The sequence below is a fragment of the Ruditapes philippinarum genome, unplaced genomic scaffold (assembly GCF_026571515.1).
Source record: "Ruditapes philippinarum isolate M1 unplaced genomic scaffold, ASM2657151v2 ctg226_1_1_1_1, whole genome shotgun sequence".
Taxonomy (NCBI): domain Eukaryota; kingdom Metazoa; phylum Mollusca; class Bivalvia; order Venerida; family Veneridae; genus Ruditapes; species Ruditapes philippinarum.
In genome coordinates, this window is record NW_026856455.1 from 187,838 (window position 1) to 202,580 (window position 14,743).

The 14,743-nt window shown below is 32.9% G+C and overlaps 1 protein-coding gene across 2 annotated transcripts in view; it reads right to left on the bottom strand.

Annotated features, from left to right (window-relative positions):
• Positions 1-4,712: 4,712 nt before the first annotated feature.
• LOC132746600 (CD109 antigen-like) overlaps positions 4,713-14,743 on the bottom strand; it is a 31,242-nt gene continuing 21,211 nt past the window's right edge. For both annotated transcript variants that reach the window (XM_060735806.1, XM_060735805.1), the window contains exons 23-38: positions 14,463-14,591; positions 13,594-13,732; positions 12,917-13,093; positions 12,386-12,467; positions 11,541-11,697; positions 11,246-11,326; positions 10,577-10,769; positions 10,210-10,373; positions 9,555-9,707; positions 9,188-9,250; positions 8,490-8,599; positions 7,658-7,826; positions 7,084-7,186; positions 6,432-6,541; positions 5,191-5,670; positions 4,713-4,815 (exon numbers count right to left, since the gene is read on the bottom strand). In XM_060735806.1, the coding sequence (XP_060591789.1) occupies positions 5,191-5,670; positions 6,432-6,541; positions 7,084-7,186; positions 7,658-7,826; positions 8,490-8,599; positions 9,188-9,250; positions 9,555-9,707; positions 10,210-10,373; positions 10,577-10,769; positions 11,246-11,326; positions 11,541-11,697; positions 12,386-12,467; positions 12,917-13,093; positions 13,594-13,732; positions 14,463-14,591 (2,310 nt within the window). In that variant the 3' untranslated portion in view covers positions 4,713-4,815. The remainder of the gene's footprint in view (positions 4,816-5,190; positions 5,671-6,431; positions 6,542-7,083; positions 7,187-7,657; positions 7,827-8,489; positions 8,600-9,187; positions 9,251-9,554; positions 9,708-10,209; positions 10,374-10,576; positions 10,770-11,245; positions 11,327-11,540; positions 11,698-12,385; positions 12,468-12,916; positions 13,094-13,593; positions 13,733-14,462; positions 14,592-14,743) is intronic.

Sequence of the window (14,743 nt, forward strand, 5' to 3'; positions counted from 1 at the left end):
AGTGTACTTTGTACAGAATAAGACTTGAATTTAGTATCATTTTTATTCGTACATGTAATATTAAAACACTTATGATGTCACCAAACATAAGTTATTTTAAACTACCAACCATTTTTAATGTTCATTTGAAAACGCCTTTTTTACGTGGATTAGATTCATGCAAATTAGTTCCAATGTGTCTTTTTCCATACAGCATTTACCCATGAATAAGATTAATGTAAATATATTCATAAATTAGCGGTATTGAACCAATCTGCTTTAGAACCGTTATGTTTAGATGTTTTCTTGCTTTGAACTAAACCTTCATAATGTGTGCATTTGATTAAACCATTAGTTGTGTATATAATAATATATAATATAATGTATTGAACTGTTGTTATATGTTTTATATACACGTATTTTTGAAAAATTGATATACATGTATTTTTGACTCGTAGACTATCCAGTTAAGTACAATTACATGTACTTAGGCAGCTAAATTGAAACAAATTGTTCTGTCCAATTTTTAATTTAGCAAAAAGTTCTCAGTTTAATTATTTTAGTAACTACTAAATGAATTCTCATACTAAATTAATTTGGAAAAGAATTATTCCACAGCTTTTTAATTTCTTGCCGACTTGTCTCTTAACATGAAGATTTCCAACATGCATTTGTATTTTTTTTACACGTCAGCGAAAACAAAAAAAGACAACAACTCTCCTTAAAACTTACATTTAGCAGACTTTCTGTTACTATAAATGATGTGCAATGGTAATCCATATGAAGCGGTTTACTTATGACGTAATGCCAGGGAAAGTTAACTCTTGTTGACTATTAATTTCAGTGCTGTGCGCTGGTCAGAATATATTGTTGTGTTTATATGTACAGTACATATTTATCAGTAGTCATTTTATGTAATAATAGTATTATTTTTTTCATTTACAAGTGTAACCAATGTATTGTAAGTTTATTCTATAGTGACGTCATATGCTTTCTATGACCCTCCATGACCCTTAAAGTTGACGGCTTTTAACCACTTGTCCATCTCCGGCTAGAGATTGAGTCCCTTAATTGACTCTAGATTCCTACACCCAGCTAGCTTTCTGAGACCAGAGGTTATACTCACGAACCCGTTCGTCCCTAAAATAATGCACAAAGGGGCACCCGAAATTGTCATACCCTTGCAAAGCTAGAGAGTCATCAAACGAATTTATCAGAGCCATGTGACTCGAATCAGAACCAAATAATCTTATTTGAAAATTAACTATCCTACAAATTTAAAGATAAATATTTAAAATGCACCGAAAATGATAAATGATCCACACTAGTTAAACATATTACTTATTTTTTCAAACATTTTAAAAACAATATTTCATTTAGTATCTAATCAATATGTAACTAATTAACAACATCCCCCATGATTATCTATACGAAAATAACCTTCAGTCATTCTATAAATAGATATTCACCGAAAAGCATTCTTGAACTAACACTAAACCTTTGAAAACCATTGTAAAATCAATATTCACCTAAAAGCATTTTTTCAATCAACATTTATATAAAACCATTCCCATAACAACTTCAATCTAAATCATTGTAAAATCAGTATTTCATCACATATATCATTGTTAATTCAGCATTCCACTAGCTTATTACAATCCTAAAATCGACATTCCAGCTAAATCATAACCTAAAGTAACAATCCATAAGAAACCATTGTCTCAAATCATGATAAATCCAAATATATCACACCGTTAATATATCTAACACTTCAAAAATATGAAAGAATAGTTTTCCTACATGTGCTGTATGTTAATTCCAATTTATTAATCACATATTAAAGATTGTCAGGGTGGCATTTTGATTCTGTTTAGTCCATATTTATACATATCTATGTATTTAGTTGAAAAAGAAAGTGTGCAGTTAGTTATTTTAAAAATCTGTTTACATACAAAAGCAAAGTAGTGGCAAATTTGGTTTTAAATTTGCAGAAATGTATTGATAATACAATGGTTTAATTTGTACTGAAATTTGATAGTCAGATAATTATTTAGTTTCGTGAAAAAAGCGGAAGGGTAAAAAGTCAAAGTTGCAGAATTGCAGTATCTGTTTTGCTAATCTTAGCTATGAATCAACGAAAATGTTTGGGACTGTATGGTACAGACACAACGCCATATGGACTTGGGTTTGAATTGTGTTCCAGGCAAAAATACAAGTATCCAAATGCACAATACTGCTTTTAAAAAAGGCACTATTCTGCAACTTTTACTTTTTTATCCCTCAGCTGTTAACACGTACTATTCGGAGAGAAAGAAAAAATCAAATTTCAATAAAATTTAATCCATCGTGTAGTCAATACATTTCTGCTAATTTTGATGCCAAATAATGCCAATACTTTGCTTAAATTAGTATAAAGAGTGTCCCAGTAACCAAGGGCACACTTTCTTTTCCAACTGAGTATATTTTATCTATCATCATGTCATGAAATCTTTTATGTTAAATATATGAATGTTTTAATGTGTTTTCGTGTAAATGTACTATTTGTATTTAGATAGTTTTTTGTCTGATTTTATTTCACATGTTTTTATTAACTTTTTGTAGGAAAATGGAGTTTTTATTTTGACAGGCAAATAAAGTGATTTTTATACTAAATGATTTTGTTTTATTGTTAGACGCCGCTTGCAAGCGGCGTCTAGTTGCAAGCGGCGTCAAGTAGATATGCATTTGTCCATACAGCAATTGGGAAACTTTTAGACTTGATTTTGTGTTTTTTTTTTGTTTCAACAAAATCACAATGTTTTTAAATTTTCTAATAAAAATAGCTTTTATGATGTACAACATGTCACAGAGCTTTAAGGGATAGAATACACATTTAACTGAAGTGATAGTGCCATGTTTGAATATTATATTCTTTTTATCATTATCCAATTTTATCTACATAATAAATAACGTGCAAATGAGCCAGTCTATAGTCGACCGTTCTAAAACTTAACCGTTGAGAGAGGTGACAACTGAGGCAGTGTCACTTACTTCATTTGCTTCGCCTCTGTTGAAGTTCGGCTCCGCCTTAAATTGTCCATATTAAATTTGATATTATGCTCCATATGCTAGCATTTAGTCTTCGTTGACGGGGTAGAAGGGGACCATGACAACTGTGATCAATATCACTTGTCGAATTATTAAATTACAAGTTACAAAGCCTAAACCACGCCCACTATCAGAGAGGCGGTTCTCTGGTTCTCACTCAACCGTTAAGAAAGTACAACAAACCGGTTAGGCTACGGCCTGTAAGGGGAGATCACTGCAGAACAGTTTGTACTCGAAATCATTCGAACATTATGCAATTCATACCAACATTTAAATGGGTATATTCTCGGCACATATTGTCTTGAATTTATTTCAAGTATACCAATCATTTCAATTTTATTTGTTAGCCAATTTATTTTGATTCGACCAGACGTTTAAGTCTTTGTCGCAACAGACAAACATTTAAGAATTTCAGACCTGGCATTATTTTGTGAATTTAGGATAAGGTTCTCCTTTTGCACAAAAATATGCAACTTTATTATTAAACAACGAGCACATACCAAGAACATGGAGAAAAAATTGATTTGTGCTTCGGATATTCAACTGTAATAGAGAACGTTTTTCAATGCTGATTGACTGTTCACATCATTTGGCGGCGTCTTTGATGTGCAGCATCAACATTTAACTTGTTCTTCTCTGTGAAATTGTCAATATATATTTGTTGGTTACCAGGTTTTATTTATTTATGCGAAGACTGGTTATTTTGCAAGTGCGGTTTCAGAGATGCTACTAGATGGTTATTCGTAATTCCCAATAATTTACAGATGGTGGTTGGTAATTCAATACACTATCACCAGCATGAAATATTAGAAAATATCTTACATTTTTCAAACACAGAATAAAGGAGGGTATCTGGCCGGTTATTCGTATGTAACCCCCAGCTACCAACCAGAGGGTAGTTGTTTACTCGAACTTTGCATGCCCCCCCCCCCCCCCGGATATATGACAAGATAGTTGAACTCTACAAGGAAGCACACCGGTCTCCCTATGACCACTTTACTAGAGCAAATGTAACGGATATATAATAAGATAGGTGTTTTCTTCAGCATAGCAACATCCCCTCCCTCATACATCCATCAGAAGACTCAGTTGGTTTTTCGCGCGAATCCCAAAATCTTTTCATGCTGGTGATAGCGGACTGAAATACCAACTACCAGCCGTTGAATACAATGTATTTGGGAATTACGAATAACCAATTACCACCTAGTATGGAGTTAGTTAGTTATTCGAATATCCAACTACCAACTGCCTACTAAATTAACGCTCATCTAGAAATGATAGATTCATAAAATTATACCCAACTTCTCCCCCCCCCCCCGAAAATTGTTGCTTTTTGGTTATAGTAATTGAATTAATTTATCTTGTCATTTTTCTAGCAGTGTTTATTCTAAGTAACACGTGACATTTAATTCTATTATGAAATACAGTAGCGCCGGTCTATATTTACTCTCTGGAAAATAATTATTCCTAAAAAAGATGTGTCCTTTGTGTCGGTTTCTCGGAAAACCATATCTTGTTATCTTGTCGTGTATTGATTTAAAGTAAACGAAAAAGCTGGATTTTTTTCAACAGGTTTAATGTATAATATATTGTTTTGATTCACATAATATATTTAAATGTCAACATTTTTATAAACGTCACAATCCGACAAAGCATATGCATGGCCTTTCAAGCAATATACACAAAAATCTATCATTTTTCCACTCCTTCATTGGCGTCAAATATAACGGTTTGTCATACTAATACACTCTGAAATAAATATATTTAAAAAATCAGAATATATTTTCACGAATACTTTACTGGAATATTACGTGTCACACAATCAATTGTTTATATTCATATGAAATTTTGCGACTTTTACTGCTAAATAAGATTATGTAATAACTTTAAACGAAATAAGTCATATCAAAAACTCTAAAAAAAAACAAATCTGAATCCATACAGGTATTTGAGTTGCACTAGTTATACATTTGTATAAAGATAAAATGTCATCAGCTTCTATAAACCTACTAAATATAATACGGAGATAAAAGAAAACAACCCTTTAGTACATTGTTAATGTTCAGGCCAAAAGACCTGTGTATAGATGCACAAAACTGAGTTTCCTTATTTGATTTGCCATACCTAAGTTCTATTCACGTGCCAGCTTCTAGAGATTGTAGGAAACGAGTTGATAAGAGTTGGGAACGACTCCTTTAACTTGGTCGTCCTACTGAACGAAACTGGTATGGTCTGACCCCGATGCCATCGGTTAGGTTGAAGTCTCTGCCTGTGTATGGTCCTTACAGAAGATGCACCCCCTATAGGCTGAATAACACGATGTACTTCCGTATTGGGTACTGCTGGGTAAATAATTCTGTTATTGTCCAGGAACGAGGAAGACGACCTTGACACTGACCTCATGCCAGGATAAATGGCCGCCGTTTCACTTGACATGGGAGATTCGCCCGGAGTAATTACCGTTTGACGTGACACTGAAGAAGAGGATGAGGAGGTTTGTCCCGGATAGACGACCGTCTTTTCATAGACAGAGTTTTGTCCGGGGTACATTGCTAATGGTCGTGTGATTGATCGGTAGTTACTCATTATTCCAGTACATCTTTCCTACAAAATAAGAATGATTGTAATGGGATAGTCACAAAATAAACTGTACTTGGTAGGCATAGGTTGATTAACAACATTAATCATTGACATAATGCTTTTTCAAAGGTAATCATATGGTATCGGTCAATTGAAATAAAATACTAAGTATATGATTCTAAACTTATATGATAACATTAAGCCTGGCATTACAGGAACATCCTAAAGCATAATTTAGTTTGTTATGATATTGTACTAGAACGCTATGAAAATAAATATGTCATTTGAGTAATCAGAATGTAATTCCCAGGATACGAACCCACGATTCTTTGATAGAGAGGCAGATATTTGTATCAACTGCACACTATTAACCATAAGAAACCAGTTATACTTAAATTTTAAGATGTGTCAGCAATATTTTAGGAAAAGCCATTTATGCTTTTGGATCATTATTGTATTTTGATATTTGTCTTTGTATTGATATACACGTAATTATGTTGAAGCAAAATGTCCGACATAAAATATATTTAAATTAAGTAATATCACATTAAATATTCTCAGAATAAAGATTGGTTGTTTTATTCTCGGGAGAGTATGCACATTTAAGGCAGAGCAATACTCTAGGCGTCACTCCATTTATCTAATCTTGATCTTAATGTGTAAAACCACTCTGAAAAGTTAAAAAGAGGATTATTGCAAACTAATCTGCAGCTGGATTACTATGTCCATGCAAGGATGAAAAAACTAGTGTTAAAGTAAAATTATTGTTCGAAGGGAAGACTAACCATTGGAACAGCCTCTGGATCAAAGCCACACCCGCATTCAATACCACAGAAATCACATATATAGTTCTTTTTCAGCACGTTAGGTAGATAGAATTTCATTGCACTTTTTTCTAAAAACAAAACGAACCAATATCATTATAATCAAAACATTTTACGAGACTTTTAAGACATTTTTTATTATACAAAATATTTAAATTGCTTCAAAGCTTGTCATGACAGTATTTATTTGAACAAACAATCTTTATTATTTCTGAATTTGAAATTAGGTTTGATATAAATGTCATTTAATCTATAATCATTTTTGTAAAGTCATTTTTAATTCATTCTTGTAAATATTTCATCACGGCTTTATCAGTAAAAGTACAGGAGCAGGAGTGCCTTTGGCATTATTATATTTCAGATTTATCATCATGATTGACCCGGTGCAGTAGGAAAGTATTTAGCAATGCTTCCGTAAATTGTTGAAAAATTCCAATATTTGAGTAAAATTTACAATAATATTAAAAAATAATGCTTTCGAAGCCATAACATATAGGTCTACGTCATGTTTACATTTAATAGCGTTAAATCACGTCTGAACTGACGGCAACACGGCAACGCCATCTGTTGGCTATGGTCAGTGATTTATGAGAAGCAAGTGATATAACCATACCTGTATTATAATATGAGTACACTCTAACACTAGCTGGTTGTACACGACCAACTGTTGTTTCTCTCACAACATCAATGGTTTGACATGCGATCTCCTCGTCCAACTGAATAATATAGTCAACAAAATACAGATTAGATTTGTTTTCCATAAACTGTTTTGTAACTTCATTTTATGAACGTGCATGAGAGCAACCTTCTATTTCTACTTTTCTACTTAAAATATTTGACAAAAAGCGTCCCCAAAACAAAAAAAACCCTAAAACAAAAAAACAAACGAGGTTTTGATTTGTAAGTCCTGTTAAACGATGTTTAACTTTTCAAATATATTTTACTCCTTATCTCTTATCTAAAGCCTGAACTTAAAAATGAAAACGTGGTAATGCTTGATTCTTTCTCAGACTTTTTTAAATAGTTAAAATTGATAAATAAATCATTACAGTGTATTTTTATAACTTAAAAAGATAAAGCCGATGTAAAAAAAACAGAAACAATTATACGTGATTTATTTTGATAAACTGGTATAATGTTTGCAACAGTAATAAAAACTCAGACAAAAGATAAAATATAAAACCTACATAATCATAGTAGAGTATAAGACGTCCATGTTCCAGTTCCTGTCTGGAGAAATACGCGTTATTTTTCTTTTCTCTTAACCAGAACTCCTCAGATGGTTGTATTGGCTTATAACCGGAAGGAAAACCAATGTCCAGTAGCACCATACCACTATCCTCGCTATCCAACCACCTAAAGGGTCAATCAAAAATAAAGCAAATGCCAGAATCACAATGCCATAGTAAATGTTGAATAGGTATACCTAGAGCAGCATAGTAACATTAAAAGGCAGGCAAACCGTCACATCTTATTGGTGGTGGCGGTAGTTTTCACTACGGATCACGACAGTAAGCCACATTGAATTACCAGAGCACAATTCAACCACCGCATTGTTCCTGGACAGGCTGATTCCAGGAACAATGCGGTGGTTTTCCAGCACTAGTTGCCTTCACTTTCGCAAGGAACTGAGACTTCTGTACATACCAGAGCAGAGGTACAATGCGAATGACCAATGACCATTCACATCTTATTACTGCTGATGTATCCATTTATTCTAATTTCATACTGCAATACCATAAACTATTTATAGAATTCTCCGAATTCTAACCTCACTATTCGATAACGTTATCAAGTAAAGGCTAAGCAATATAGTTACGCAATTTTAAAAGAGTTTGAAAACTTGATAAAAGGGTAATGTAAAATGATTAAACTATTTCAAGCCGAAATTTAAACGAAAATCGCTGCGTTTATGAGCAAGGTATAAATAAACGATCAAGGAAACAAGATCAAATCACAAGCCTAAAATAGTTTCAAAAAAGGTTTTGTCTGACAAAAAAACATGAGAAAGAAAGTTACCGTGTGCAAACTTTCAAAGTAAATCTGTCCACTTCTGTACCATTGGTTGTCACCATCAGGTCAAAGCTTGGATTTCGTTCTTCTTCCAGAATGTTATAAAATGTGCTCACCTGCAACACGCATTTAAAGATCTTGACGAATTGATGTCGTTTTGCTGTTATGTTAAACACTTTCATTTAATACAGTACTGAAGAAAATGAAAACAAAAATCAAGCGAAAATGAAGATGATCCCTTGGGATAAAGCATAATGTTTAAAACGCCTTTTGTGTAATTTATCTCTTTCATCATTTACAGATCAGTTCTAGTCAAATATTTTGTGTTGCTTTCCAAGATGATATTTATTCTTTTGCGAATGCTATTCCTCCTAGCAAGTCTTGACTAAATAGTTAAGGTCCTTAAATAATGGAGGGAAATTTAATCTTCATTGACCCAAGAAAGAATTTCGTTTAAGTTTTACATCGCACCAACGCAGTTAATGTCACATGGCGACTTTTATGTTTCAGACATGAACGGGCACCTGAGTAGAACCACCGAAGTTCCGTAAGCTAGCTGGATAAGAAATTTTGCAATGAAAATTTGAATAAAATAAATAGGCTGATAATAACATTTAGGCAAAGCACATACCGGGATAAAAAGAAAACAAAAAACATGGTAACGTTGTGTTTGTAACTTTAACTTAATTTTAAATAAAAGTTACCTCCACTAATCCAGTTCCTCTGCCGGTTGCTGAAATACGAAGGGTTCTGCTTTCCTCTGGTACCTGACAGAAAATAGAAAATCGTTATAATAAGAGGAAAAGATTGAATATACCCATTATTTATTTCTCAATAAATCTTATACTTAAAAAATGCATAAAAGACTATTCCATAAAATATATAAGTAGAAGATCTGATATGAAACACTATGTTGAATTGAACAAGTTGTTTGGATTTTAATTTCCATTTGATGTATCTAAATTCACTTCAATCGCATAGCAATACCATAGGGGAGGCAAAGATTTTGGTTGTTTGCTCCACAGAGGGCTGTTCTGCAGAGGTTACACTGTAGGTACATTAAATATTTACATCAATAAATTGAAGAACGTCCATGTTTTCTGGGTTTATTGTGACATTCTTTGGAGATTCCGATCCGTAGTCAACACTGACTGTCATACTGACGTCAGAAGTGTACATTTGTGACGCAATATTCGATAACGCTTGTAAAGCAACTACTGTGTCCTGAAAAAAGAGAAAAATGATATGTCTGTAATTTCAGACGCATTCTGCAAATAATGCATTGTTTCAGGAAACTCCCATATCATCCATTAAAGATCGTGAAATAAAAAATTCTCAAAAGAAATCCACATTACACACGAGCATTCAAAAATATTAACGCCAAATTCAGCCAATGGAATTATGTGGATTTTGAAATAATCGTATTAAATTTGATATTCAAGATACTAAGGTTGTCGAGATCTGTCTAGGAATGAGAAAAATATCTGAATAAGGGTTGTAATATAAAATACTGCAACACTCAGATTCTTTGAGAGTAAAAGTAACGTACAAGAAAGCAACAGATAAACATAGCAAAAGTTTTAAAACATGCTAATGCTATTAGAAAGAATTGTTCATGTGCGGTAAAACGAGAAAAAAGACATACGCCTACCGATTTTATATATCTCTACCTTGAGTGGTACTGGTATCAATTAAAATGTTATATTCTTAACTTCTAATGACATACCTGTGTCGAGATGAAGCCTCCATAGGGACTTCTTTGTTGTACAAGCCATTTGAGAACAGGTAGGGCACCGTTTATATTGTTTTGTTTCGCGTAGGCAAGTAGTGCATATCCAGCTGTTTCAATTTCAATACTTCTGACTTCATTCTTCCAGCGCTTTGTTCCATCTGCAGACAGAGAAAAGTTGACACTAGCTAGCATAAATCTTTTTTAAATAACTTTAGATATAGTTCCACATCACAGGATCATTGACAAGAAAGTAATTTTAGCAAATTGCTAGAAGGTGGCATGATAATAAGTATTATCTGACATAACGCTTTTCTATTGCTTTTCGCACGAAACGTCATAAAAGAAACAAAAGACAATATACCTGATTCCACCATTCTGCTGCTCCGGTCTAATCTGGTCAGGAGGTCAGTAGTGTCTGCAGGGTCAGACTGTGCACTGGCATATGCTGTTATAGCAATCTCATAATCCCCTGTTAGTCTACTCCGTCCTTGCTGAATAAATCCCGTGGCCGACAAAATTGACTTCTTTAACAAGTCTATTTCTGTGACGTTTCTCTGAAATTACATCATTTATACGTATGATTTCTTCTTTAATTACATGTTTTGATTTCATGACAAATATATTCCTACTCTTCATAGCACACAGTGACAATTTATTACTAGTCAATACATATCGCTTGGAAGCTTTTTTGCATACCATCAACAAGGGTCTTTAATAGAATAGTCTATTTGTATTTGAAAGACCCTGCATTAACACATAAAAATATGAAAGAAAACATTAAAAGCCTGCGAGTTTTTAAAAATATATCATATCACTGGGCGATTCCTTGTTTGTGTGTATGTGTTTTTTTCCGCATTCAACACACAACAAACGAATTTCGTAGATCAAATATTGCAAAAGTGATACGAATAGAATCTATGATACGTACGACGTAAAACGTTAAAGGTTATAAAAAATGAAAATATTGCATGCAACGCAAGGATTCAAATAGCGGTAGTGTGCATTTTTAAAATTGATAACTTAGGCTTACCATGATATTTTTACTTTGGACTTCGTTCATGGCTATCAATACATATGCTGCCAGAGACCTGCTGCTTGATACTGACCCGCCCTAGAAAGAAATAAAATCTAACATTGAATGAAAATGAAGTAAATGAAGAGAGAAGAAAAGATCAACATTCTGACCGGTAAGAATTTCGCATTTCCATATACATTTGTTTAAAGCTTAGTGCGCCTTAACGTCTTTAATTGTCCAAAACGAACCAAACCGTTTTAAGGAAACATTTTATGCTGAAGAAAATGTTTGTAAAAAGAAAGATACCCACCTGCATTGCCTTATTATGAACAAAACCCGTCGAGTTAAAACTGCCATCTGTTTTCTGATGCTCTAAGATAAACCTGACCCCTTTCTCAATAACTGCTGGATCAATGTATGTAAACTCACTAGCCTCTGCGAATGACTTCAAAACAAAGGCTGTGAGCCTGAAAATCGGATAGGAAGCACTTAAACACATCAAAAGATATTAAATGTCTATACAGTTACAATGATGATCATTTCTCTAATTTTTTTGTACTTTTTATATTGCAGTTTACTGTGAACATTATTCTATTTAAGTCGGTGTCACACTGTCCTGAAACTGACATACAATGGATTTTTTATATAGTTAGAAATTGACCGAGCAAGAACGATGACCACAAAGGGTTACACATTTAAACCTGAGACAACACGAAAATGAATCAGAAAGTCCTTCAGAATGAGATGCTACTATTTTTGTACTGTCGGGGCTTAAAAGACATCGATTATTTTACGTGGACTTCAGGTAGCTTATATATTTAAGATTATTTTCGAATCTGAAGTTTTAATCATGTGGCATCTCCTGCGGGACAATCTTACGATGTCAATGCAAACAAAATACAATCAAAACTTATGGAAAGCCTTTCCCAATATTAACACATCAAACTGAAGACGATATCAACTAATTGCTTTTCCAAAATGCAACAATTAAGAAAGTCACTAGTATACTAACAAAACCAAGATTTAAAGGCCACCTTTCATTGATTCACGATCTGCTTTTGAATTGAAATTTAAAAAAGTCATTTTACCACCAAATGCCGTGTGAAACTTGAAAAAATGTGATAAACGATATCTAATTTTATGAAAAATACTCACCATAAGCTTCCCTCATTATCTTTGTAACCAAATGCACTGAATGAACCGTCGTGTCTCTGATATGTCAGTTGTCTTTGATATCCTGTAGTAAAAAAGGTTCAATAGCCTTTTAAACTTGTTACAATACTAGTTTATCACACAAGCATTTTCTTTGTTCACGTGTAGATATAAAAATTAACATGAATCTTGAGACATGCTGCTTTAAATGACATTGTTAACACTATTCCTATCTCAAACAGATGGAGCAGCCAGGATATATTTACATGATATAATATATGCAGCCAACCTGTTATTCCAGAATTACAATATATAAAAGAAATCTCAAAAGAAATGGAATAAAAAGTCTCCAAAGAAATGGAATAAAAAGTCAAGTGCTTTTTTGTTTCCTTATTGTTTTTTGTTGTTGTTTTTCTTATGTTAAAAATGTAAATATTTCATGTATGTACATTTTTTTAAAATTGTTTGCATCAATTAATTTTATTATTGACAATTTATTTCACAATATACATAAAAAAATGATATTTTGCAAACCTGTTTCCATTATATACTCGACTCGTTCCTTCATAGCATCACTGTATCTGTTGGTAACTTTTAAGTATTTTGCTGCGAAGACAGCTGGTGCGAACCGGACCATGTTCTGTTCTCCACACCCATAAGGAATCTTGATCAGCTGATCTAAGTGATCCATAGAGGGACCAAACATGTCGCCTATAAACAAAGTTTGGTTACAATTACATCTGATAAGTATGATAGTCGTGGTCTGGCTGTTTCAATTGGGTGGCACAAAACCGATGTAAAATTCTGTTGTAGGAAATAACTTTAAATCTTTAAAGGTTATATTCAATAACATTTGTATATCTTAGCCTGATCAATACTCTTTTTTTTTGTTTTTGTTTTTTTGTGTGTCTAACTGTTCTTGTGTTTGTTGTTGTTATGTTAGACTGCTCCTGCAAACAAATATTTAATACAAAAGAATTCGTTGCAACGTCATGTTATGCCCATTTCCCGCATAAACGATTTATTTCGACAAGAAGAAATGGTTTCATAAAATAACGATTTTTACTGAAGGAACGGCGTGATAAGACAAACCAAACTTGGTAGAACCTAAGTAATTATCTATGAATTAATCTCTAATATTTCAATATAACATTATCATCGATATTTTCCTTGTGTCGGATCCGGTCTAAAATCAGTCTTGGCTAAGTTACCTATCACTGTTATTTGTATTCTCTGAGAGTCTGGAACTATTCTTAATGGATAGATAACTGGAACATCTTTCTCAAAGTTACCACCATTGTCAAGTGATATTAGCACAGGTACATTGTTTTCTTCTTGTTGTCCTGGTGGCTGGAAATAAAATGAATGAATGAAATATTGAATGAAATAATGAAATGAATAAAGTAAAACGAATATTTTTATTGTGCAACTACATAAATGTACATGCTATATTTTTAAGTATAAATGATAAATATTTTTGATACTTAATCATTTTGATAATTGCAATACATTTCATACAGTAACTATCTAATTTAAAAGAAATGACTCTGACACAGTCATTGTACAGGTGGAATGGGATGTTTCTACATTGCAAAAGAAACACAAAGAAAATCCTTCGATGAAGTAGTAGATGTGTTTAAATATTTGAATAGCTTTCTTGCTGTATGAATGAAACTTGCAAATGTTTTGACAGTTTTGACATTTTCGACATTTTATTAACAGAAAATTTGCATGTTATCAAGAAAAAATGAGATGTAACAACATTATTTGCAATATTAAATTAAAATAATTTTGCATATTTATTTATATCTGAGCCATTTTTGGAAAGAAGAACATTTTTGTTTCTAATATCATTTATTTTCTGACGAGCCATATTCTAATTGAGTACATATTACAAGTAGTACTTGCAATATGACTAGATTACCCTAAGCAATTTGTAAATGTAGTTGAAGTTGACATTTTTACAAAGTGTTGCCCTAATGTCCACTCTTAATGATCTAAAGATTTATAATGTTTGCACTTCTACTCATCATAATTGTAAGGTCACAAGTTGAAGTTTAATTATGTCCTTTTAACTTACTCTGACAATAAGTTGACGAATAACAGTGTCTCTACCCCTGGGCGATGATGCTTCAACTTCAAGGGTTATTGTCCCTGTCTTTTGTGCTTTAATTGTGAAATACGCCGAGTGGGCATCGTTGGATTTTACCTGCAAAACAAATTGCTTTAAAGACGGAACGGACATTAAACACATCAAACACAAAGAATGAATCATCAAATACTGAACCAACTTTACATAAACAAATCATAATTGAAAAGCAATAATAGAACAAACGTCGTGACTTGTCTGAATCAAATTCA